The 25,224-nt window shown below is 34.9% G+C and overlaps 1 protein-coding gene across 1 annotated transcript; it reads left to right on the plus strand.

Annotated features, from left to right (window-relative positions):
- Positions 1-698: 698 nt before the first annotated feature.
- Positions 699-13,323, plus strand: LOC140982409 (type II inositol polyphosphate 5-phosphatase 15-like). The gene is made up of 11 exons (XM_073448901.1): positions 699-1,656; positions 3,475-3,730; positions 4,618-5,410; positions 6,199-6,323; positions 6,465-6,549; positions 7,921-8,086; positions 8,167-8,207; positions 8,335-8,602; positions 8,955-9,078; positions 11,173-11,533; positions 12,180-13,323. The coding sequence occupies exons 1-11, from the start codon at positions 816-818 to the stop codon at positions 12,534-12,536; spliced, it is 3,417 nt and encodes a 1,138-aa protein (XP_073305002.1). The 5' UTR covers positions 699-815; the 3' UTR covers positions 12,537-13,323.
- Positions 13,324-25,224: the final 11,901 nt, after the last annotated feature.

The raw sequence follows: 25,224 nt of genomic DNA on the forward strand, positions 1-25,224 counted from the left end.
AAATAATTTTCCTGATAATTCCTCGGTCTCCGTTCCTCATTCGAGCGCGAAGTGCATCTAGAAACTCTAATCCATGAATTTTTATAATTTCATGAAATAAATTCTATCATTCAAGAATTATGCACAAAATGCATAAAAATAATTAAATCCATAATTTAAATAAAATCCTAGATTGCATGTATTCAGGTTACGTGAACAAAATTCCTGGACCTTACACTAATTGATCTATTTATATTATCTATCTTCGAACTAAAAGTGTTATATGAAAAACAAGTTTTTTGCTCATTTAGGAGGAAGCCTTTTAACACATACCTTATTATTTTCAATAATATGTATCTTATTGTCCCAAAAAATGTTAAAACTGCATGCTTAAAAATTATAATTATATGTTTAATTTGATTCAGCTGATATTTAAAATTTGTACATTTATGCTTATGATATCAATGATTTGTTCTTTTTTTTTTTTGAATTTATTCTTATATTTATTTGTTCTTAGGTTTATTATTTTAGTTTTCGTGTTTTACATATGAAATAAAAAGTATACCAAATTAAAATTTATTAATAACTAAAAATCATAAATTTATACTATAATTTCAACTATATATATCTATTTGGACTCAAAAAAATCACGAAACTTTTATAATAAAAATATAAACTAAATTTTCTGAAACGATCCGCTACATCGCCTAGTTCCTTTCCCACTTTGCTCTCTGAGCTTGACGACGACGTCGTATTTACTTAAACCCTATGCTAGTCCCCCGGCATTTTCTGAAAAAATTCCCCAAATTCCGCGCAACCACAATATTTTCCGTTCCATGGACGATCAGAAAGAAGATCCTTCTAACAAAAAACCCACCAATTTTCACTTCTACTCCGATAAAATCCCTTTCTGCTCCGATTCTGATGAAGATTCATCCGACGGCGTTGATTTCCTGACGAATTTCAGCTTTAATGACGCATCCTCGAATTACCAAAAAACACCCAGAATTTTCGACCGTTTCTACAATTCATCCTCATCCGATGACGAAGGTGATGTCAGCAGCTCTTCTAATTATCAGCGGAGACTGGATTACATGCTCCAGTTCCTCGACCGGAAACTCTCAACTTCGTACTCTTCTGACCAGCCGTTGCCTGAATTTGTCGGTGCGGGAGGTGATACTGGGATTTTTAAACTCCCTGCGCGAGCACCGGTTCACCCGAATCGACCTCCGAGTCTCGAGATAAGGCCGCATCCCTTGAGAGAAACGCAAGTTGGGAGGTTCTTAAGGAACATTTTATGCGTTAACGACAATGATAATGGGCCGCAGTTGTGGGCAGGGACGGAGTGTGGAGTAAGGGTTTGGGATTTGAATATTGATGATATGTATGGCGGTCAGGCTGAGGATGGGGAATTGGAGGAGGGGGGTACGGTGAGGTATTGGGAGTCGGCACAGGTGGAGTCAGCCACGATGTGCTTGGTGGGTGATGGAGGGAGCAGAGCGTTGTGGACGGGGCACAAGGATGGAAGGATTAGGTGTTGGAAGATGATGGATTTTTTCAGTGAAAATTTTTTCTGTGGGACAGGGAATAATGGCAGTTATAGGAATGGTTTTCAGGAGGTGCTTGCGTGGCAAGCGCATCATGGGCCGGTGCTATCCATTGTTGTGAGTTCTTACGGTAATATTTGCTCTGTCCTAAATTTGGTTTCTGTTGCTTTTCGGTTAGGTTTCTAAGATTCGACACTTAAGATTAGCAGAGAGTTGTGGTGTTTGAATAAGTGGTGAGATTATTTGTGTTCCACTCTTGGGAGCCTTGTTAAAGTGAAGATTTTTTCAGCTTTTAAAATTTACCTCCGTATGGTCTTTTATGTAATCACGTGAACAAAATTATTGTGATTCGGTGGAATTTAACCCTTTGTAGGATTATTTGTTCTGTGGTTTACCTGGCGGTTGGACTAGCATTGACCAGAGAAAAGCAAGTTAGATTAGACTTTGTTTGCACTAAAAATGTGAGAGTGAGGGTGAGTATGTTTAATGATTGATATTAAAATGCTGAAACAACAATCAAATAAAACAAAACGTATTTGTGAAAATGACTAATCTAAGTGCAAGTATGTTTTCTGAATATGAGGAAAACGTATTTGTGAAAATGACTAATCTAAGTGCAAGTATGTTTTCTGAATATGAGGCTTCTTCTTTTTATTTGTTTTTGCTATTAAGCAGTATGCTACTTTTAGGTACTAGTTAAGCTGTGCACAACCATCACTTATTCTGATGTTTGCCTTAGATGTTAAAAAGTACATTGAACAACATGATTTTCTTTCCAATTATGTCTGTACATGACCAATACTAATGTGTGGCGCTGGTTGAGTTGAATATCCCTTCAATGCGGTATTATTGATGAAATCTTCTTCTGTACTGATAAGCAAGATATCTTGTGTCAAACTCAAATAATGGTCAAAATAAGGTGTATGATAGAATTATTGTTTATTCATTCATTTGTGGCAGTAAAATAATTTGGGAATAAAGCTCAAGGCCCTGAACTCTTACTTGAGCAAGATCCCCTGCACGGTCAACCACAATGATCCTCAGGCTTGATAGGTTACACAGACATCCCATTGCTTATCACACAATTTTTGTATGGAAATGGCCTCCTCCAATTCATGCTTAAAATTTTACTGTTTAAGGACCATAAGGGGAAGGCAGTTATGATTTTTATTGATCACAAATTCCCAGTAGTCTGTCCCCTGTTGGTAATTTTATGCAAGCTCTAGCACCAATGTTGATGATGTGAAAAAGAACCTATCTTGCCGAGCTTCTTGTATACGGTTTCTGTCAACTTTAGTTCGCCTCTTCTTTGAGCCTCAGACGAATTTCAAGTTTATTTATTAACTTCTTGTATTTTACCTTCTTAACAAAATCTCTGTACGCTATAGATTGTTGATTTTACTTGTTTACCGGTTCTCACTTTGATTTATTCTTGTTCCTACGCACACACACAGTGTTCAAAAAGGACTGCAAAAACTTATTTATCATGTATTTGAAAAAAAGGCTTTTCTTATAGCCACGATGGGCGTTTGGATGAAAAGTAAACTGCAGGCACGAATGAGGGGCGTGGATATTTTCTACGACAATCTTTGTTCTTATTCTTCTACAAATTGTTGGTCAAACTTCATTTCAACGAGATAAACTGAATTTTTTAGACATTATCGATTGAAAATTCCAATGCTCACGATGTTATGTTGCTGCTTCGTTGTTCATGTGATTACATGTTATAGGTAAAATTTGTACGTGCTTACGTGTATCTCCTTGTTTTTTTCTTCTTCACGAGTACATTTTTCAATATGTTCAAGACATTTTTTTAAAGACTCTACACTGATTTTACTCAAGACTTTAAAGAACTTATGGGGAATATTTTTAACAATGGTAAACATTTTCCAGTTGTCTTAAAAACATTTTTTTTTTCCTTTTTCTCACATTTTTTCCTATGAAACAGGAGATATATGGTCAGGATCTGAGGGTGGTGCTATCAAGATCTGGCCTTGGGAAGCTGTTGAGAAGTCCCTTTCTCTAACAATTGGAGAAAGGAACATGGCTGCTTTATTGATAGAAAGATCTTACATTGACCTGAGAAGCCAAGTTACCCTGAATGGAGCCTACAGTAACGTTTTTACTTCAGAAGTCAAGTATATGCTATCTGATCATTCTGGAGCCAAGGTGTGGAGTGCAGGTTTTCAGTCATTTGCATTGTGGTAAATCATCAGTAAATTGATCCTTTATATAGTATCCAGTTTTATTATTATGCATATAGTTGAACCTTACTTTATCAAAAAGTCACCGATTTATGCTCTTATCTTTCATTTTTCATTGCTTATTTGTTGGATTTTTGCCTAAGGGTACTTTTTCTTACCTTTTGAAAATTTAAAATCAAAGCTTTTATAGCTTTAAGCTTTTTAAATCTCTGATGACGGTTGGCATCTGATAATATTCTGAATTTCTGATGGGCGCAATCTTTTAATCTGGTTCTACGGTTTTAAGGAGTGAAGGACAGCTTCAAAAAGAAAAAAAGAAAAAAAATTAAGGCTAATACTTTCTTTTTTTTTTTGATAGGAAACATAATTAAGGCTAATACTTTCACTTTGCTGGTTTCTCTCTGGTTTCTGTTTTTGTTCTTGTTGCTTTTAATATTCTCTTTTAGAAGGTTTTGATTATTCCCCACTATACAGGGATGCTTTTACCAGGGAATTACTTTATATAGTTATTATGCATCTAGTTGAACCTTATTTTATAAAAAAACACCGAGTTATGCTCTTATCTGTCATTTGTCATTGCTTATTGGTAGGATTTTTGCCAGAGGGCACTTTTTCTTCGTTATGAAAATTTAAAATCAATGCTTTTATAGCTTTACGCTTTTCAAATCTCTGAAAACGGTTGGTTGGCATCTGATAATATTCTGAATTTCTCATGGGCGCAATGTTTTAATCTGGTTCTACTGTTTTAAGGAGTGAAGGACAGCTTCAAAAAGAAAAAAAAGAAGGCTAATTCTTTCACTTTGCTGGTTTCTCTCTGGTTTCTGTTTTTGTTCTGGTTGCTTTTAGAATTTTCTTTTAGAAGGTTTTGATTAATCTCCACTATGCAGGGATGCTTGTACCAGGGAATTACTTAAAGTTTTTAACATTGATGGTCAGATCGAGAACATGTCACCTGATGCTTTATTGGAGGATGAGATGAAGATGAAGTCCCTATCTGGTTCAAAGGAAAAGGCACAAAATTCTTTTAATTTTTTCCAGCGTTCTTGCAATGCTATACTAGGAGCGGCAGATGCTGTTCGTCGAGCTGCAGTTAAAGGATCTTTTGGAGAGGATAATAGGCGGACCGAAGCATTGGTCTCAACTGTTGATGGAATGGTTTGGACTGGATGTGCAAATGGGTTACTTGTGCAATGGGATCGGAATGGCAATCGATTGCATGAATTTCAGTATCATTCTTTTGCAGTTCAATGTTTCTGTACAATAGGTGAACGGATATGGGTAGGTTACATTAGTGGCACAGTGCAGGTTTTGGATCTCAATGGTGATTTGCTTGGAGAATGGGTAGCTCACAGTAGTCCGGTGATAGATTTAGCTGTCGGAGGTGGTTATGTTTTTACCTTGGCTAATCATGGTGGCATCCGTGGGTGGAATATTACATCTCCTGGACCACTTGATAATTTATTCCGTACAGAGTTGGCTGGGAAGGAATTTTTGTACACAAAGCTAGAGAATCTTAAAATATTGGCTGGAACATGGAATGTTGCACAAGGGCGGGCAACTCCAGACTCCCTTATATCGTGGCTAGGTTCTGCTGCAACAGACATTGGTATTATTGTTGCTGGGTTGCAGGAGGTGGAAATGGGTGCTGGTTTCCTAGCCATGTCTGCCGCCAAAGAAACTGTATATAACATTTTCTTTCCTCCTTATTTTGTTCAATTTCTCTAACCTACAGCATTTGGAAAATGCAATAGCTGGAAGGTTTATTTGGTAAAGATGGTTGATATACAATTTGTTTGAGAATCCGATATCAAAAATCATTTGAAGCTAAATACAGTTGTTTCTGAAACAGGTGAAATGGGTTTGTTGTGCCTGCTAGAGAAATTTTGTCTGACACTCAAATACTCCATGGGTCCAAATAGTTCTCTTAAGTTTCATTAAAGATTTGTGGATAGACCAGGAAATAATGATAAAATCAAGAGATACTTTTCCAAACAATTTAATTAGTTGAATCTTTCGACTTGTAAAGGGTCTTCTCATACTACAGTCAAGTCTTGTAGTTCCATTATTGTTATAAATATATGTTTTGTCGTCCAATTGGAGCCGTTCAAATTTTTAACATAACTTGCTCACGTTGCAGTGATTGAGTTTAGCCTTAGCATCTGTTAAAAAACTTTTGAAACTAAAGTAATTAAATCCAATACTTCTCTATTTTGTTAGATTTTACGTATTGCACTTCTTCTTTCTTTGAGTGCTTCATATTGTCTGAAATTCAAGACAGGATTTTCCTGATTAAAGTTGGTTGAATTATCCATGGTTCATTATTTTTAGTTAATCCATTTTACATATCTAAGATGAAGCTAACACTTATTAGTTTGTCAGTATCTGTTGGTTCATTCTTATTTTCTTTTCTAAACCATCAGTTCAATTTTATCAGATTAATTACATGCATGCACTTGCAACCCGTGCAGATGGGTCTTGAGGGTAGTTCCGCGGGACAATGGTGGCTAGATATGATTGGAAAAATATTGGATGAGGGATCCACCTTTTCAAGGGTTGGCTCTAGGCAGTTGGCAGGTTTGCTCATTTCTGTATGGTGAGTATTATGTTAGTACTTTTGTGACTGTTATTTGATGCACATACTTCTCTTCTCCTGTTAAACTTTATGATTGGTTTTACTTTTGGTTGATGGTGATTCAGAAACACTTTCTAATGCATTGTCTGAAATATGCCGTAGGGTTAGAAACAATATTCGAGGGCATCTTGGGGATGTTGATGTTGCAGCAGTTCCTTGTGGATTGGGACGAGCTATTGGAAATAAGGTATTGTTTGTTACTTTGATTGTCTACTAGAACGTAATGTGAACATGTATTTTATTTTAGTTTCTTATAAGTTTTTCTATTTTGATAGATTAAATTGCAATATAATTGTTCTAGAATAAAAATCGCTCTCCGCTTTAGTGTTAAGTGAGAGTGAAAAAAGAATGCAGATATAATGGGTTCCCACTGACAAAATGATTCAAGGGCTGATACATTTATGATTTAACTCTGCATGCTTTGGATAGAGTAAAATCAAATTGATGAAAGCTCTCGAATAATTTTACAGCCAAGCACGCCCACTTCTTCCAAATTTGTAGCTATTTTTCCTCTTTATGGAACATTCTAAAAGCATTCCCTTTCGACAGCAAATATTCCATAAGCACCTTAACTACTTAAAAGTGATGATATGGAATCTCCAGCTGACAACCACCAAATTAGAAGCAAAAAGGTTAATATATACACAACTTTCGTTTTCCAACTTCTCATCTATAACTCCCATGCCTTTTAAAAACTGGTTGAGTGTGAAGGGATGAATCTTGTTGTTTTTGTTCTAACCAATTATTTTATCTTAATTATATCTATTTTATTAAAAAACTTTCTTTGAAGTGTTCGAATTTGACATTGTAGGATGTCTTTAATAAGTCTGACAATCACACTACTCACTGCCTCACTCACATGACAGAAGGACACTGTGTGAAACAAATGAATCATGCAATAACTGTAGATTTTCTCCCCAAATATTATCGATGATCAAATGGAAAGAACACAATCCATTTGAGAGGAATCTTGGATTTGTTGAGAATTATACAAAAAAATCTTTACATGTAGAGACAGGGTTTGCAGAGCTTAAGCAGACAGCCCCAATTAAAAATCAAAAAGTAAAATAAACTTGAAAGATGATGAAATAGCTCTCAAAGATGATGTAGTTTAGGAAATAATTGGCAAATAGGGAAATAGATTGATTGTAAAATTTTACCTGGTGAAATAGTACATTATAAAAAATTCAGTCATATTATTGTGTTTAATGAGGTGAAGTATGATCGTATCACTTTGATTCTGAACAATTATCGACATATGCCTCTATTTTACTGTTGATTTATTAATCAGAAACAAGTTATTCGTAGTGTTCAGGTGATGCTTGTGGATTATTTTTCATTTTATCGAGATTAATATATCCTTATATCTTGTGAGTCTCCATAATGTCATTATTTTAGACTTGTAAACTCGAGAATATTGAAGGTGTACCATTTTGGTTGAGATGCCTGCAAGTTCTTAATGGAATGGGTGTAGACTTAGTATTACTTTGTATATTCCTCTCTATTGTTACGATAGCATTTTATTATCTTTGTTATTAATTTAAAGCTCTCTTGTCAGGGAGCTGTTGGGCTTAGGATGAGAGTGTATGGTCGAGTCATGTGCTTTGTGAATTGTCATTTCGCTGCACATTTAGAAGCTGTCAGTCGCCGAAATGCTGATTTCGATCATGTATATCGAACAATGGTTTTTAGCCGGCCATCTAATCTTTTAAATACTGCTTCTGGTATGTTGCTGTATTTTTATTGCTGTTATTTTTTGTACATGTCAACTGTTTGCTATTGCCATTTATCCTTCCTGTTTCAGCTGTCGTTTCATCCGCTGTTCAAATACTTCGGGTGACAAATGTATGTACATACTCTGGTTAATACTGCTACTATTTTTGTTGACTGTTTTTGGTTTCATTTTCGCTTTATGTAAGAAAGCCCTCATGTTTCAATTGATAAGAAATTTTAATCGCTTATGCTTGTGCAGGCTATGGGTATTAACCCTGTGGAAGGGATGCCTGAGCTTTCTGAGGCTGACATGGTTGTATTTCTTGGAGATTTCAACTATCGGCTTGGTGGCATATCTGACGACGAAGCAAGAGATTTTGTTTCTCAAAGATGCTTTGACTGGCTTAAAGAAAGGGATCAGTTGCGAGAAGAAATGGAAGCAGGAAATGTCTTTCAAGGAATGCGGGAAGGTTATATCGGATTTCCTCCATCTTATAAATTCGAGAAGCACCAATCAGGTTTGGCAGGTATCATGATGAAATATTTGTTGTGCCTTATTCACAATCTCATGGTGGAGGTTATTATTCCTTGGATATTTGTATTCGAACTTAACTGAAATCCAAAACTTTTGTATTTCGGTATCTATGGATGGCCTTGATATGATAGAATTATATGATAGAAATATTTGTTGTGCCTTATTCACAATCTCATGGTGGAGGTTATTATTCCTTGGATATTTGTATTCGAACTTAACTGAAATCCAAAACTTTTGTATTTCGGTATCTATGGATGGCCTTGATATGATAGAATTATATTTATTATTATGTTCAAAACTATTTTTGTTAGAGATTTAGTCACGGTTTGTTTGTGCTTTTTAAGGATACGATTCTGGGGAGAAGAAACGAATACCTGCCTGGTGTGACAGAATTCTGTATCGTGATAACCGGTCAGCTTTGGCATCTACCTGCAGCTTAGACTGCCCTGTTGTCTCCTCTATAGTACAGTAAGTTTCCTGGGTAGCACTTCTATTATTTTTATCATGCTAGAACATATCTAAGGTTGTAAATGGCGGGATGTGGTGGCAGGTCACCCGCCTCGACGGTTGAATTTTTTAAAGTAATTTTTTATAGATAATCATATACAATCATGCAATATAATCACAAATAGTCATCATTTTTTATGTAAGATGTGTAATTAAATAATGTTTAAGTACAAATAAACTTCATACAATATAATATCATCTAGATAATGTGCAAATAAAGATATAAATGCAAATTAACAAGATAATTAATAAAGATTCATCATCATATTAATAATATTATGCTAACAAAGTAATATAATTACTCTTACCAAAAAACTAAGTTTAAATTTCAAAGTTTCAATACATTATTTATCATTAAAACAAATACTAGACTAAACATAATTAATCTTCATACAATATAATGGTTGGGACTTGAGAGTTGCGAGTGAAAACCAAAAGTAAAAAAAAGAAAGTGGAGTGTGCAGGGTTTTGAGGTTTAAAATTAGTTGACTTTGACTAGGTTTTTAAAATTTGTTGACTACAACTTAAAAATCTTGACTGTCTGTCTCGCCCGCCGCCTCACCACTTCGACCTGCCTCTCCAACGTCGTATAGCCTGGGCCGCTTAAAACACCCGCCTCATGCTTAGGCAGTGCGGTCAAGGGCCGCGGTGCCTAGGCAGCCGTCTCGACCGTCATTTAGAATACTGAATATATCTATATTCTATATTTTAAATTCTAAATATATATAAAGAGTTTTTGTTACATTTGGAAAGTTCTCGCAAAAAAAATTGCTATAAAAGGAAATATGTATTATCATTAATGTATTCACCCACCGTATTAAATATTTGAAAAATGTGAAATCTTTTAAATTTCTTTTTAAAATTCAAATTTAAGTTTGATGTCCTTTAAAAATATAAATTACATTTAAGTGTTTACATTGATTATATCATTTTATTTAGTTTTGGTTATGATTTTGAGTTTAATGTTACTTTTATGTTTAGTTATTGATACTCTATCATATTAAATATAGTATAACTTTTTTTTATATAATATTATGTTTTCCAACTTCTTGAATTTTGGTATATTGATCGTTCGTAAATTGTTATTATTATTATTATAATCTATCTTAATTAGAATTTCAATAGAAATATTTTTTTTTAAAAATAATTAAAATTTTAATCAAAATTTATTAATGTAATAAATGATAAAAATTTTGATTTTTAGAAAAATATTTATTGTTTAAAATTTTGATAGAAAAAATAATATAATATTTTTTAGATATAATTTTCTATTTTTATTAGTAACAGTTCCACTCATGACTCAACTAAGATAAAGAAATCAATTTAACGAAAGATCCTTATCCTCATTTAAACTTTATTTCAAATGATATAAACATTTTTCATATAATAATTTTGTATACTAATATTTATAACAATAATTTTAATAAATTTTCAAACGTTAATACTTAGTAATTTTAATAATTAAGTACATACAATAACACTCCGTGCGATGCGGGTGAAATATTAGTATTGTTAGCTATGAAGTTCGTATGCAAGGCTGGAATTCTACGTGCAATGATTGTTTTGTTTTGCCCCCATGAACGATCATATTTGTGCCTGATGTTTTAGCACTTGGTCTCTTGGTTAGGCAATTGATTATGATTCTACTTCTATTTTTATCATTGACTAATCTCCTGCTTGATTTGATTTTTTTTTTCAGTTAGTTCTGTTCTTTTAGGTGTCAACACATATTAGTTGAATTCCGTTCTCAAATGATGGTGAACTCATTAAATTTTGTACATACTTGGACAAAGTAAATTGCTGTCTCTGTTATCATATGGACAATTATCAGTTCCTCCCTTGCTTCTTTAGTTCCTTTTGAATGGACGATCTTCTTGAACTTTTTGTTTCTAATAATGGCAGGGGTGCTTCTGAAAGAAATATTTGATCTTTGATGATTACCTCGTTTTTCCCCTTTCTGATCATCATATGTTACTTGTGTGAATGTATTCTCAGATATTCAGCATCTTTTAGACTTCTTTTCTCCTTTTTTCTAAGGCTAGACCTCTTGGACAGGTATGAAGCTTGCATGGATGTGACTGATAGTGATCACAAACCTGTCCGTTGCATTCTAAGTGTGGAGGTCGCCCGAGTTGACGAATTGGTAAGAAGACAAGTGTTCGGAGAAATCATCAGATCAAATGAGAAAATCAAACGTTTTCTTGAAGAGATGTCCAAAGTTCCAGAAGCAATCGTCAGTACTAACAACATAATACTTCAGAATCAAGATCCATCCATATTGCGGATCACAAATAAATCCAAGAAAAACAGAGCTCTATTCGAAATATGTTGCGAAGGTCTGGCTACCATTAAGGAGGATGGGCAAGCATCCAATCATTGTCCAAGAGGTGGTTTTGGATTCCCACAATGGCTACAGGTAACTTTATTATTTTTTTCGTTTGTGTTCTGTTATGACATCATCTAGTTACCTGTAATTTTTGGTTATTATTTTGGTGTTTGTGCTCTGTTATGACATCAGCTGGTTACCCGTAATTTTGTGTTTATTATTTTAGTTGATTTGGCTATGATACTTTAACATGAATAAAAAGTATGCACCCCCTTTCAGTTATGCCATCCTCAGCTTTTTATAGAATTGAGTTGGTTAGAGTGCGATCATCTCAAGATTATGCTTGTAATTGCAAAAATTTCCTACTTGTTGGGAAGAATGCAAATTTTTTTTAAAAGAAGTTTTTTTTTTACTTTTTCTTCTTTCTTTCATATACTTTTCTTTCATTTTGTCTTCCGAAACATCTAAGATATTAGTTATGATGAAGCCCATAGTAAATGTATAAATTAATGTAATAGATATTGTTTCGTCTTAATCCAGTACTTAATGAGCTTGTTTAATGTTGCCATGAAACCATCTCCCACATTGTGAAAGAATGGTACATTCAGTGGAAGTTCGTCTAATTTTTTAGCGCAAATGCTTAAATCACACACCTTTAGAAGTTATTGAGTTGCCACATGATTTTCTTGGCACTTTATTTTGTGAAATGTAATGTAATGGTTCCAAACTGTAACAGGTCAATCCAGCAGCAGGAATCATTGAACCGGATCATATTGCTGAAATATCTATCCGACATGAAGAATATCAAACATTGGAAGAGTTTGTTGATGGTGTCTCAAGAAGCTGTTGGTGCGAAGATGCCAGGGACAAGGAAGTTATGTTACTGGTTAAAATGCTGGGGAGCTGCACAACAGAGATAAAACGCCACCGAGTACGTCTGCGCTACAGCATTACTGGAAAAATCACACACATGAATTCGACCTCTGACAACTCTAATCCATTCCAATCGAATCTTCTACACCGCTCTGATTTTCAAAAAATAAGTGGTTTCTGCGATATAGTTGACCATCTTCGAAATCTGCACAGTCCTTGATGCTGGTATATGAATCTCCGGAGACAGATATGCGTAATCTCCCCAGAACCTGAGTAGTTATATATGTAGACTACCAATTTATCCTTGGAACCTGAATATACCCCGAAATTTAATTACAGTTACATGATTGTTCTGTTAGCTGCCTTGATTCTCAGAAGCACCAACTTTTAGTTCTGGCCTGAGATTTCGGTCATTGGATACACTGGAATTGGTCCCTCCAGTTAGCTGTGCAAGAACGACCAGGTAGCATTCAATCCAAAACATCTTCTTTTTACCCAGCAGAGGAGGTTTCTTTTTTCTTTTTTTCCCCTAATACAAATATGAACATTTTGCGTTGGGTTTGAATTTGGTGTTCTCCCGGTTTCTTGTATATCTGGAGTCGTTTTTTGGGGGGTAAGTTTGTACAGTACTTGTAGATAATAATTTTATAATAGAAAGTGATGTGAAGGGAAGAGAAGTGTTTTAGTTTTCTCTGCTCGTGTAACTGTTGGTGGCAACTTTCCCCAACACCAGTTGTTCCTGTTGGTTTGTTCCCGTTTGAGGCTCTGCCGCTGTGTCGAACATTTTTTTTAAATGAAGTACGATGACCGTTGAAGAGTTGATATATCTGGTAACCGGATCAATCTCGCCGTGGTGCTTCTGTAATTGAATTATGTTATCAACCTATTAGAGGCTTTATTTGATTTATTTGTTATGAAATGATCAAGTTGTTGATTCTTTGCCATTTATCATCTACTTTTGGAAGTTGTAATCGATTTAACCTATAAAAATTTTATTTGCACTTGTACGTTTCAAAACTACTCGACCCATTTAAGATTAATTCCAGTATTCTACAGACAAGTCCATGTGATGTGTCATATGTATTCATATGTATAAGTGATAAAGTTCGATGTAATGATTGTGGAAACTGTCATTTTTAGAAATAGTTATTGTTCTGTAGTAATAGAAGTGATACTGTGATATTTAGGAATTTTTTACAGTTGAACATTATATTTCAACTTTTTTAAAATCGAAGTAAACACATTATTATTTATAATGTATTTTTGAACATATTAATTCACTAATCATTAATTTATATCATCATTCACTTTAAACGGTACTTACATTTTTCTGTTTGAAAGATAAAAGGGATTACTTGGTATAGAAATAGAAGTGATTGTGTAATCAAATAAAAAATATATGTAGTATAGAAATAGAAGTGATTATATAATCAAATAAAAACTTAATCTTTGTTAATAAAGGTAATGGAATTGGTGGTTTAAACTTATTAATGTTTTAAGTATATAACATCATTAAAAACAATAATAGAACCAACACAAAATTGTGCGGAACATTCGACAAGGCAGAAGCACTTAAACCAGTACAGATCCAAATAGGGGTCAATAAAAAATCTCATTCGAAATTGCATTGCTGTTTGAATTTTTTTATTTGGTGAGAGAGAGTAAACTTATTAATGTATTAATTAAGTTAGGTGAATCTAATTTTTATGATTTTTTAAAAATATTATTGGTCATCTTCGTTGGTTGTCATTCATTCCGTCATTCATTTGAAGATCCCGATGTTTCTTTGATCCCTTAAAAAAAACCAAAGAAAATATTGAAGTAAATATCATTTGAAAAGTGTAAGTATAATTTTATAAAGTATGTGTTATTTATACACAATTTTTTATAATGATCTCTTTATTGTTTTACTATGAAAATAGAAATGTTCTTTAACAATTGTTGGGCTGGATTCAAGGGTCTAGGTCGAGTTTTTGGAATTGAGTTTCATTATTGTTATGGGTTTTGGTCTAGTTATGTGGCGTCCAAAACCTCGCCACGTAATCATACAATATGTGAGGACATATGCATAAAAAATTTCTTTTCAACGACGTAATAATATAATGCATATACGACAAAATAGTGCAATCATCACACTAACTACATCAGTGTAGCAGAAACAGTATAATAAATACATACACACAACTCAAATAAGACAATAAACTATACTATCTCTATCTACAATCAAATACAGGACTGTTTGACTAGACACACATAGTCCTTCACATCTATCCTGTCCCATGACATAGTCCTGTAATATGTCAAACAGAAACAACCCCCAAAGGTTGAGCATATACAACAATCGTCATTTTAATACATAACAGTTATATTAACAACAGCATAAAATATAACTGAAATCATAACAGAAATACCCTTTGCTGTTTTTGGACAATCAAACCATCAACGACATCACTCCCATACTACTGCAACAACAACATCAACAATACGTCGCACCCCGGGGTAAGCATATACTACAATCGTCATTTTAATACATAACAGTTATATTAACAACATAAAATATAAATGAAATCATAACAGAAATACCCTTTGCTGTTTCTGGACAATCAAACCATCAACGACATCACTCCCATACTACTGCAACAACATCAACAATACGTCGCACCCCTACTCCGGCGACGGCAATATCGTCGAACGAACAACATCAACGATACGTCGCACCCCTACTCCCGCGACTGCAATATCGTCGAACGAAGAACATCAACAATACGTCTCCCAACAACGATAGCCAACAACATCAACCAATAATAAACAACAACAAATATAATATTAAATCACCAAATTCCAGTGATTTACCATCGTTAAACACAATAGTATTTATCAATACTAAAAAATAACAACATATGCTCGAACGTGAACACATACCTGAAAATTAAGTATATATATAAAATCTGGCTATTTCTTTGATCCTGAGGCTTGTGATGTATCTAATAATTCAACAAAAATTATGATATCATTGTCACCGTATCGACACAATCATAACAACATCTTTATATAACATCAAATGGCCCAACAACAATCAATTCAATAATAATATAAAACTCGATTATACATCGCCATCGTTCAATAATTAATATTTCGGTGTATTTAGTTATCAATACTAACATCAAATACACCATAATAAATTAACTTCAAATAATAGGCTATTTTATAACATCCGTTAAACTACGAAAACTTTATATCAACATGTAACTTATACTTCGTAGACTCCGAATATATAATCAGAATTAATAACAACTAACAAACAACGCTCCAATCTCAATCCAACGATTAAAATCCCTAATTATAAGAAATTAGGAATAATTCAAAATAATATCACTATATTTTTCTCTACTTCATTAAAATCATACACTACTCAAAAATCTTCAATTTCTGTATGATTTAACAATTTATCAGGTTTATTCCACAAACCGACGAATTTCAAACATCACCAAAACTATAAAATTTATACATTAATTAGAAGAACTTGTATCAATGACTCCAGTACTGAATTCGGTTCGTCGATTGGATACACCGACAAGTCGCAAGATCGAAAAGAAAAATAAAAAACCCTCTTTCTCTTTTCTCTCACCCCTCTTCTGTAACTTATATTCCACGTAACTTTCAATTTTTTTATATTATATTATATTAATAATATAATATATAATATTTAATAATTTAGTACCGGTATATCTCTTTGGATCCGTCAAACGATAAAATTTTTCAAAACTCAAAATATAAAAATTCTATATCTTTGAGTTTTCTACGTTATATCCAAATTTCAAATCATTTGGAGTTTATATGACCAAGATATTTCATATTTCATTATTTAAAAATCGTTAATTATTTAGTAATCTCACATTACTAAATTAACAATTGTGATATTTACTTCAAGAATTACATTTCTACCCCCTTAAATGAATTTCGACCCCGAAATTAATCAACAACAGTAATAACATGCAGAAATAAAGATATGTCATACCATCAGAATAAGTAGGGGTAAAGCTCCCTCATATGCCGCTCTCTCCCCCAAGTAGCCTCTTCGACACCTCTATGCTCCCACTGAACCTTCACCATCGGTATAAGCTTCATACGAAGCTTCCGTTCAGATCGATCCAAAATACAAACTAGTCACTTAACATAAGACACATCAGGATCTAACTGAACCTCAAAAATATCCAACACATGTTAAGGATCTGGCTAATATTTCCGCAACATCGACACATGAAATACACCATGAATACCAGATAAAGATTGAGGTAGAGCCAATCGATAAGACAAAGTGCATATCCGCTGCAATATCTCATACGGGCCAATATTTCTCGGTGCCAAATTTTATTTCATACCAAATCGGACTATGCCACTTAAAGGAGAAAATTTCAAAAATAATCGATCGCCCTGCTGAAACTCTAAGGGTCTTATTCTTTTGTTTGCATAGGCGGTCTGTCGATCTTGAGCTGCTTTCAACCGCTGCTGTATCAACTTTACTTTCTGTTCCATCTCCTAAATCATCTCAGGACCTGTAATTGCAGCTCAATCAACATCATCCCAGTATAACGGAGATCTACAACATCTCCCATACAATGCCTCAAATGGAGCCATCTGAATACTAATCTGATAACTATAATTATATGCAAACTCCACCAATGGAATAGATGACTACCAAACAGATTTAAAATCCATAACATAAGCACGCAACTTATCCTCCAGCGTCTAAATAGTACGCTCAGTCTGACCATCTGTCTGGAGATGATAAGCTGTACTCAATCTCAACTTTGTTCCCATCGCAGTCGGCAATCCTTCCCAAAAATGAGAAGTAAATCAAGAATCTCTATCAGAAATAATAAACACTGGAATCCTATGCAACCGTACAATCTCTCGTATATAGAACTGTGCCATCGTCAAATACGTACTATTCATGTTATAGGGTATAAAATGTGCAACTTTCGTTAATCGATCAACAATCACCTAAATAGCATCAATAGTTCTAGTGATTCTTGGTAAATGAGTAAAAAAATCCATCGATATGTGCTCCCATTTCCAAGTCGGTACTTCTAAACTCCTCAATTCACCTCCTGGCTTTCTCCACTCAGCTTTGATCTGTTGACAATTGAGAAATCGATTTACAAAATCAATCACATCACGTTTCATTCCTTTCCACCAAAACTGAGAGCGTAGATCCTTATACATCTTCTTGCCACCAGGGTGGATAGAATACTGACTACAATGTGCACGTCGCAACAGGCCTTTGCGCGATCAGATGTATCAGGAACTACACATCTATCATTCATCCTCAAACTGCCATCATCAGCCACCCTAAAATGAGTATCTTGTTTCCGAGAAATGAACTCCTTCAATTGCTGAACTCTCTCATCTGTCATCTGTGCTTCACGAATACAACCATATATATCAGGTTCAGCTAATAAGATAGATACCTGGATAGGAGTTGTCGAGATATCAAAATCATATCTCAAGAAACAACAAGACATCATCATAGCTGATAAACAACTCACATCCTCTGCAGTACAACTAACTTTATGACTCAATGCATTAGAAGTAAAATTAGCTCGACCAGGATGATATTCAATTTCATAGTCCTAATCCTTCAGCAAATCTAACCATCGTCTCTGTCTCATATTCAACTTTGTCTGGGTAAACAAAAATCTCAAACTTTTATGATCCGTATAAATCGTAAACGAGGTACCATACAAATAATGTTGCCATATCTTCAAGGCAAAGATAATGGCTGCCAATTCCAAATCATGCACATGGTCCCTTGTTTCGTGTGGTTTCAGCTGTCTTGAGGCATGTGCCACAACATGTCGATTCTGCATCAAAATACATCCCAAACCATGTAGTGATGCATCAGTATAAACAACAAACCTCTCGTTTTCTGTAGGGATTGAAAACACCGGTGTGGTTGTTAGTCGGTGCTTTAACTCCTGAAAACTCCTCTCACATGCTTCAGACCACTGAAATCGCACACTTTTTTAGTCAACTTGTCAAAAGTCTAGCAATCTTTGAAAATCCCTTGATAAATCGATGATAATAACCTGCTAAACACAAGAAACTGCGGATCTCTGGTATAGATGTAGGTGCAGACCACTATAACACGGCTTCGAGCTTCGTTGGATCAACAGAAATCCCATCTCTCGATATAACATGACCCAAGAAGACTACTCGATCCAACCAAAACTCACACTTACTGAGTTTGGCATATAACTGTCTATCTTGCAGTACCTGTAATACTGAACGCTAGTGCCCTGCATGCTCAGCCTTACTCCTGGAATATATCAATATATCATCAATAAACACAATAACAAACTGATCGAGATAAGACTGAAATACCCTATTCATCAACTAACAAACACAGCTGGAGCATTCGTCAACCCAAATGGCATAACTAAAAACTCATAATGCTCATATCTGGTCCTGAATGCTGTCTTATGGATATCCTCCTCTCTAACTCGCATTTGATGATATCCTGACCTCAAATCAATCTTTGAATATACTGAAGTTCCCTGCAACTGATCGAAAAAATCATCAGTACGAGGGAAGGGATATTTATTCTTAATTGTTACCTTATTCATTTGTCGATAGTCAATATAAAGCCGCATCGTTCTATCTTTCTTTTCACAAATAGGACCGGTGCACCTCAAGGCGATACACTAGGACGAATGTATCCCTTGTCCAGCAAGTCCTGCAACCGGGCTTTCAAATCTCTCAACTCTGTTGGTGCCATTCTGTAAGGAGCACGAGAAATAGGGGAAGTACCTGGCATCAACTCAATCCCAAACTCCACCTCACGGGCTAGTGGGAAGCCTGGAATCTCATCAGGAAATACATAGGCAAACTCAACAACTATATGTATCTCCTCTATTCTCACCTCCTTCTTCTTCTCTGTCACATCTATAACATAAATAAGATAACCCTCATGTCCATGCTCCAATAATCGGGACATTCGGATAGCAGTTACCAATGGAACACGGGGATGAGAACCTTTCCCATAAAAAGTCCAACGCTCTTTTTGATCTGTGTAAAAATATACCACCCACCGATAACAATCAAGAGTCGCACAATATCTCCTCAGCACATTAATTCCCACAATACAATCAAAATCAGTCATCTCCAAAATAATCATATCGAATCTCAGCTCGTAGCCCTCATAAGAAATAATACCATCTGATATCATAGATACAACTGATATATCGAATCATGAGGGTGTCGAAACAGAAAGAAGCATAGCCAATGGAGTCGAGCGCATATGATTCTCAACCACAAACCTCTTCGATATAAATGTATGTGAGGTAGCTGTATCAACAAGAATATTAGCAGGATAAGAACATAAATAACACTTACCCGCTATCATCTCCTCTCGTGCCTCCTCTGCCTGCTCTCGTGTCAAAGCATACACATGTGCCTGAGGCAGACCAGCTCCCTGCATACGTGGCTATCCTCCAGAAGGTGGTGGTATAAACTGCTGAGGCTGTTGTCCTCCTCTATCTGAGGATCCACCTCTATAAATCCTGGGCTATCGCTGTCCCTCACGACTAGGACAATGTCTGGCCATATGGCCCAGACAACCACATTCAAAATAGGTGATCTCGGTCTGTGTACGCTGTTTGATCAGATGAGGTCCCCCACAGCGAAAACTTCTCAGTTCTCTAGACTCTCCTCTATGTCCCTGAATAGACTGAGAACTACTCCCACGACTCACAATACGTTGTGAATCAAATCGGTGCTTCCCAGATGAGGATGGAGAAGAAGATGAACCCTTCTGATATTTAAAAGACTGTCCCTGTGGTCTCAATGACTCCCTAGTCGGATTTGATAATCGTCTCTGAGCCCCATACTCATGCATAACCAACTCAGCCATCTCAGCCCTCATCACTGCATCCTCAAATGATACCGGGTTATTTGATTGCACACGATCAATTAACTCTAACTTCAACCCTCTCAAGAAATGCCTCATCTTAGCATGAACATTCGTAGCAACATGTGGCACATATTTCAATAAAGCAGAATATCGAGTCTCTTACTCAGCAACAGACATACTTCTCTTTCTCAAATCCTCAAATTCTCATTCTTTCTTTTGTCTGGCTGCTATAGAAAAATACTTATCAAGAAAACGAGACCAAAACACATCCCAATCAACAGTACGGCCCTGGGCTCTCAATCTGGTCTCAGTCGTCTGCTACCACAATAGTACATTCCTCGAAAGCTAAAATGTAGCCAATCGTAACCAAGCAGACCTAGCACACGGAGCAGTCACAAATATATGTTCTATCCTCTCAATCCACTCCTCTGCTCGCTCACCAATCTCAGAGTTATCAAATCTCGACGGAAGATAACTATTAAACTGTGCCAAAGTCAACTCACAAGTAAAGGCTGATCTGCAGGTGCCTGTCCAATAGAAAGAGGTGGCAATGGATTCATATGCCCAAACCCACTATCATCCTCTTCCGTTTCCTCGTGTGGATGTACCTGTTCTCTAGCTGCCATCACTGGAAATAAAATTGTTAATCATAACATTTAACAATTACAATCCTGTAATCATCATCACACCTTTCGCATGAAAGCACACACAGCTAAAGAACAATCAATCATACAAACAAATCTTCAAGAACAAATCAAATGCACATACACATGCAAATAATATCGCCATCCAAATACCTCATCACAAACCCAACTCCTAACCATCCCAGACATATAACATATGATCTGATACCACCCATGTGTGGCGCCCCAAACCTCGCCACGTAATCAAACAATATATGACATCATATGTATAAAAATTTTCTTTTCAACGACTTAATAATATAATGTATATACGATAAAATAGTGCAATGATCACACTATCTACATCAGTGTAGCAGAAACATTATAATAAATAGATACACACAACTCAAATAAGACAATAAACTTACTGTCTATATCTACTATCAACTACAGGGCTGTTTGACTAGACGCACCTAGTCTTTCACGTCTATCCTGTCTCACGGCATAGTCCTATAACATGTCCAACAGAAACAGCCCCCAAAAGGTGAGCATATACAACAATCGTTATCGTAATACATAACAGTTATATTAACAACAACATAAAATATAACTGAAATCATAACAGAAATACCTCATTTGCTGTTTCTAGACAATCAAACCATCAACGACATCACTCCCATACTACTGCAACAACAACATCAACGACACGTCGCACCCCTACTCCGGCAACAACAATATCATCTAACGAACAACATCAACGATACATCGAACCCCTACTCCGGAGACAGCAATATCGTCGAACGAACAACACCAACGATACGTCGCACCCCTACTCCGACGAAAGCAATATCGTCGAACGAACAACGTCAACGATACGTCTCCCAACAACGATAGCCAACAACATCAACAATAATAAACAACAACAAATATAATATTAAATCAATTCCAGTGATTTACCATCGTTCAACACAATAGTATTTATCAATACTAAACAATAACAACATATGCTCGTACGTCAACACGTACCTGATAATCGAGTATATACATAAAATCTTGTTGTTTCTTTGATCCCGAGACTTGTGATGTATCTAAATAATTCAACAGCAATTATCAGATCATTTTCACCGTATCAATACAATCATAACAACCTCATTATATAACATCAAATGACCCAACAACAATCAATTCTATAATAATATAAAACTCGATTATACATCGTCATCGTTCAACAATTAATATTCCGGTGTATTTAGTTATCAATACTAACATCAAATACACCCTAATAAATTAACTTCAAATAATAGACTATTTTATAACATCCGTTAAACTACGAAAACTTTATATCAACATGTAGCTTATACTTCGTAGACTACGAATATATAATTAGAATTAATAACAATTAACAAACAACTATCCAATCTCAATCCAATAATTAAAATCCCTAATTATAAGAATTTAGGAATAATTCAAAATAACATCACTATAATCTTCTCTACTTAGTTAAAATCATACACCGCTTAACAATATTCAATTTCTGTATGATTTAACAATTTATCGGGTTTATTCCAGAAATCGACGAATTTCAAATATCACCAAAACTATAAAATTTATACCTCAAATTGAATACCTCGTGTCAACGATTCCAGTACTGAAGTCGGTTCGTCAATTGGATAAATCGATAAGTCGCATGATCAAAAAGGAAAATCAAAACCCTCTTTTTCTTTTCTCTCACCTCTCTTCTGTAACTTTCTGTTGGATGGGCAAATACTTATGTGAGACGGTCTCACGGGTCGTATTTGTGAGACAGATCTCTTATTTGGGTCATCCATGAAAAAGTATTACTTTTTATGCTAAGAGTATTACTTTTTATTGTGAATATGGGTAGGGTTAACCCGTCTCACAGATTAAGATCCGTGAGACGGTCTCACATAAGACCCACTCCTGTTGAATGAATTCAATTCATTCAACATAACTTTCAAATTTATCTTTTATTTTAATTTATATTATATTAATAATATGATATATAATATTTAGCATTTTAACATCGGTATATTTCTTTGGACCAGTTAAACGATCAAATTTTTCAAAACTCAAAACATGAAACTTCTATATCTTTGAGTTTTCTACGTTAAATCCAAATTTCAAATCATTTGGAATTCATATGACCAAGATATGTCATATTTTATTCTTTAAAAATCGCTAATTATTTAGAAATCTCACGTTACTAAATCAACAATTGTGATATTTAATTCAGGCATTACAAGTTGCATTATATTGGGTCAGGTATTGCTTTGTTTTAGAATAGGTTTTGGGTCAAGTTGTAGGTCGAGTTCATGTTGGGTCATGTTTCATCATTTTGGTCGATTTCGTCATTTTGGGTTGTGTTACAATGTGTTGGGTCGTATCTCATCATGTTTGGTCGAGTTTCATATTGTTTAGTCGGTTTTTTTTATTGAAATAAATATTTTGAATTAATAATTTTTCTATTATATTGGATTGTAATATCTAACATATGTTTTATAATTTTATAGGTTATGTGTTGGAACATTTCATGTTCGCAATCTTGATTTTTGATGTTAAAAAAACTTGTCATTTTGTTTCTAATGATTTATTGTAGTGCGCAGGAAGCTGGAGCTGATCAGGCTTCAAACTGATCAGTTAATTGAGTCAAAACTGAAGCTATCTAGACGCAACTGAAAGTACCAGCTGATTGCGCAAATTAAATCAACTCAACTGACATATCAAAGAACAGTTCAGCTGATGTCCAGCTGATATGTGGTTCAGCAGGAGAACTTCAGAAGCCCGGCCAGCTGATGAAGAACTCAACTGAGGAAAAGCCCAGCTGATCAGTTTAACTGAAAGAGTGCAATCAGTTCAACTGACGAAATCAATTGATTTCACCAGCCCAACTGAAGATCAGTTCAGATGACCAATTAGGAGCATCATTTAGGAATCAATCAATTGTAGATCAAAACAAGCTTATCTAAAGTTGATTCCAGCAATGCACAAGGTACAAAGCATCTATACTATTAATAGTACAATAATGGACATTGCAGCAAAGCTTTAAGCCAACTGGTTCCAGAAGGCTGTCGGAAAAATCGAGACACGAATATCAAGGAATGCATTCAAGCTGCAACGGATAAAATTATTGAATCTCACTGTACGACCATTTTCCCACCTATAAATAGAAGATCAGTGAAGACCAATAATAAGAAGAATAACAAGAACAAGTGTGTGAAGAAACAGAGAGAAAGAGCACGCATATTGTATATCTGCTTACTAGAAGCAATTTGCCGAGAGGGAACACTTCATCGTGTTATCAACTTATATTAGAAGCACAATTCCTTCAGTGTGTGAGAACAAATTTTGTAAAATCAAAGATTTTTGCATAATCGTGATAATATTTTGTAATTTAATAGTACTAGGATTTGCGCAATCTTTGGGTATCTATATCATTATAAGATGTAAGATTTGCAAGATTATCTAAAGTTAGTGGATAATTATATCGTGTATAATATTTTTGGAGCTCGAAATTTAAGATAATATTGTGTATATATTTTGAATTAGAGATAAATAAATAGACCATGATCACAGAAATTAAATAAGAAATTTTTGATATAAGCAGATAAATTTTTGAGATATAAATTCAAAGTTAGAAAGATTATACCAGATAGAGATATAAGATTTGAGATGATATAGATTATATCAGATAAAGATATAAGATAAGATATATAGATATTTGGATAAGGATAATGAGATAGATAAGAGATAATAATATATCTTAGATTCAAGATTTAATTCAAAGTTTAAACGAGGAGATAATATGCGATCTCGATAGCAGTCATCCCTTATAAACAGGAGAAGCTTTCATTCAGAATTTACACCTCAAATTTTCGAGATTTGCTCTCCAATTTTCGAAATTCCTCTCCAAAATTCTGCACGAGTCATCTAAATTCTGTCCAAGTTCAGAAATTTGTTTCTCTCGCTCGGGTACTCGGAATCCGATCTCCACTGTTCAGAATGTGCTTTCATATTTTTGAATAACATATCCAAATTTCGGCCAAATCAAACGGTTAGTTTTTCGTTTATAGGCTTCGCAAGAAAACTGCTCAGATTCTTTGCTGAAAACAGTATACCTACGGTTTTTCATCCATAAGCAGGTTAAAACGACATCCAAACCCGATCTCCACCGTTCATAATATATTTGACAAATGATTGAACGTATTGTGAAATATTGAGCCCGATCCAACGGTTCAATAAGGCGTAAAAATTTTTCAAGACGGCTGATATTTCGGGCGATGTGCTGTTGCGTTTTCGAAGTGTCGGTTGCATGATTCTTCTATGATTTTCGAATTTTTCATGTTTTTCTTCAA

The sequence above is a fragment of the Primulina huaijiensis genome, chromosome 8 (assembly GCF_012295235.1).
Source record: "Primulina huaijiensis isolate GDHJ02 chromosome 8, ASM1229523v2, whole genome shotgun sequence".
Classification (NCBI taxonomy): Eukaryota; Viridiplantae; Streptophyta; class Magnoliopsida; order Lamiales; family Gesneriaceae; genus Primulina; species Primulina huaijiensis.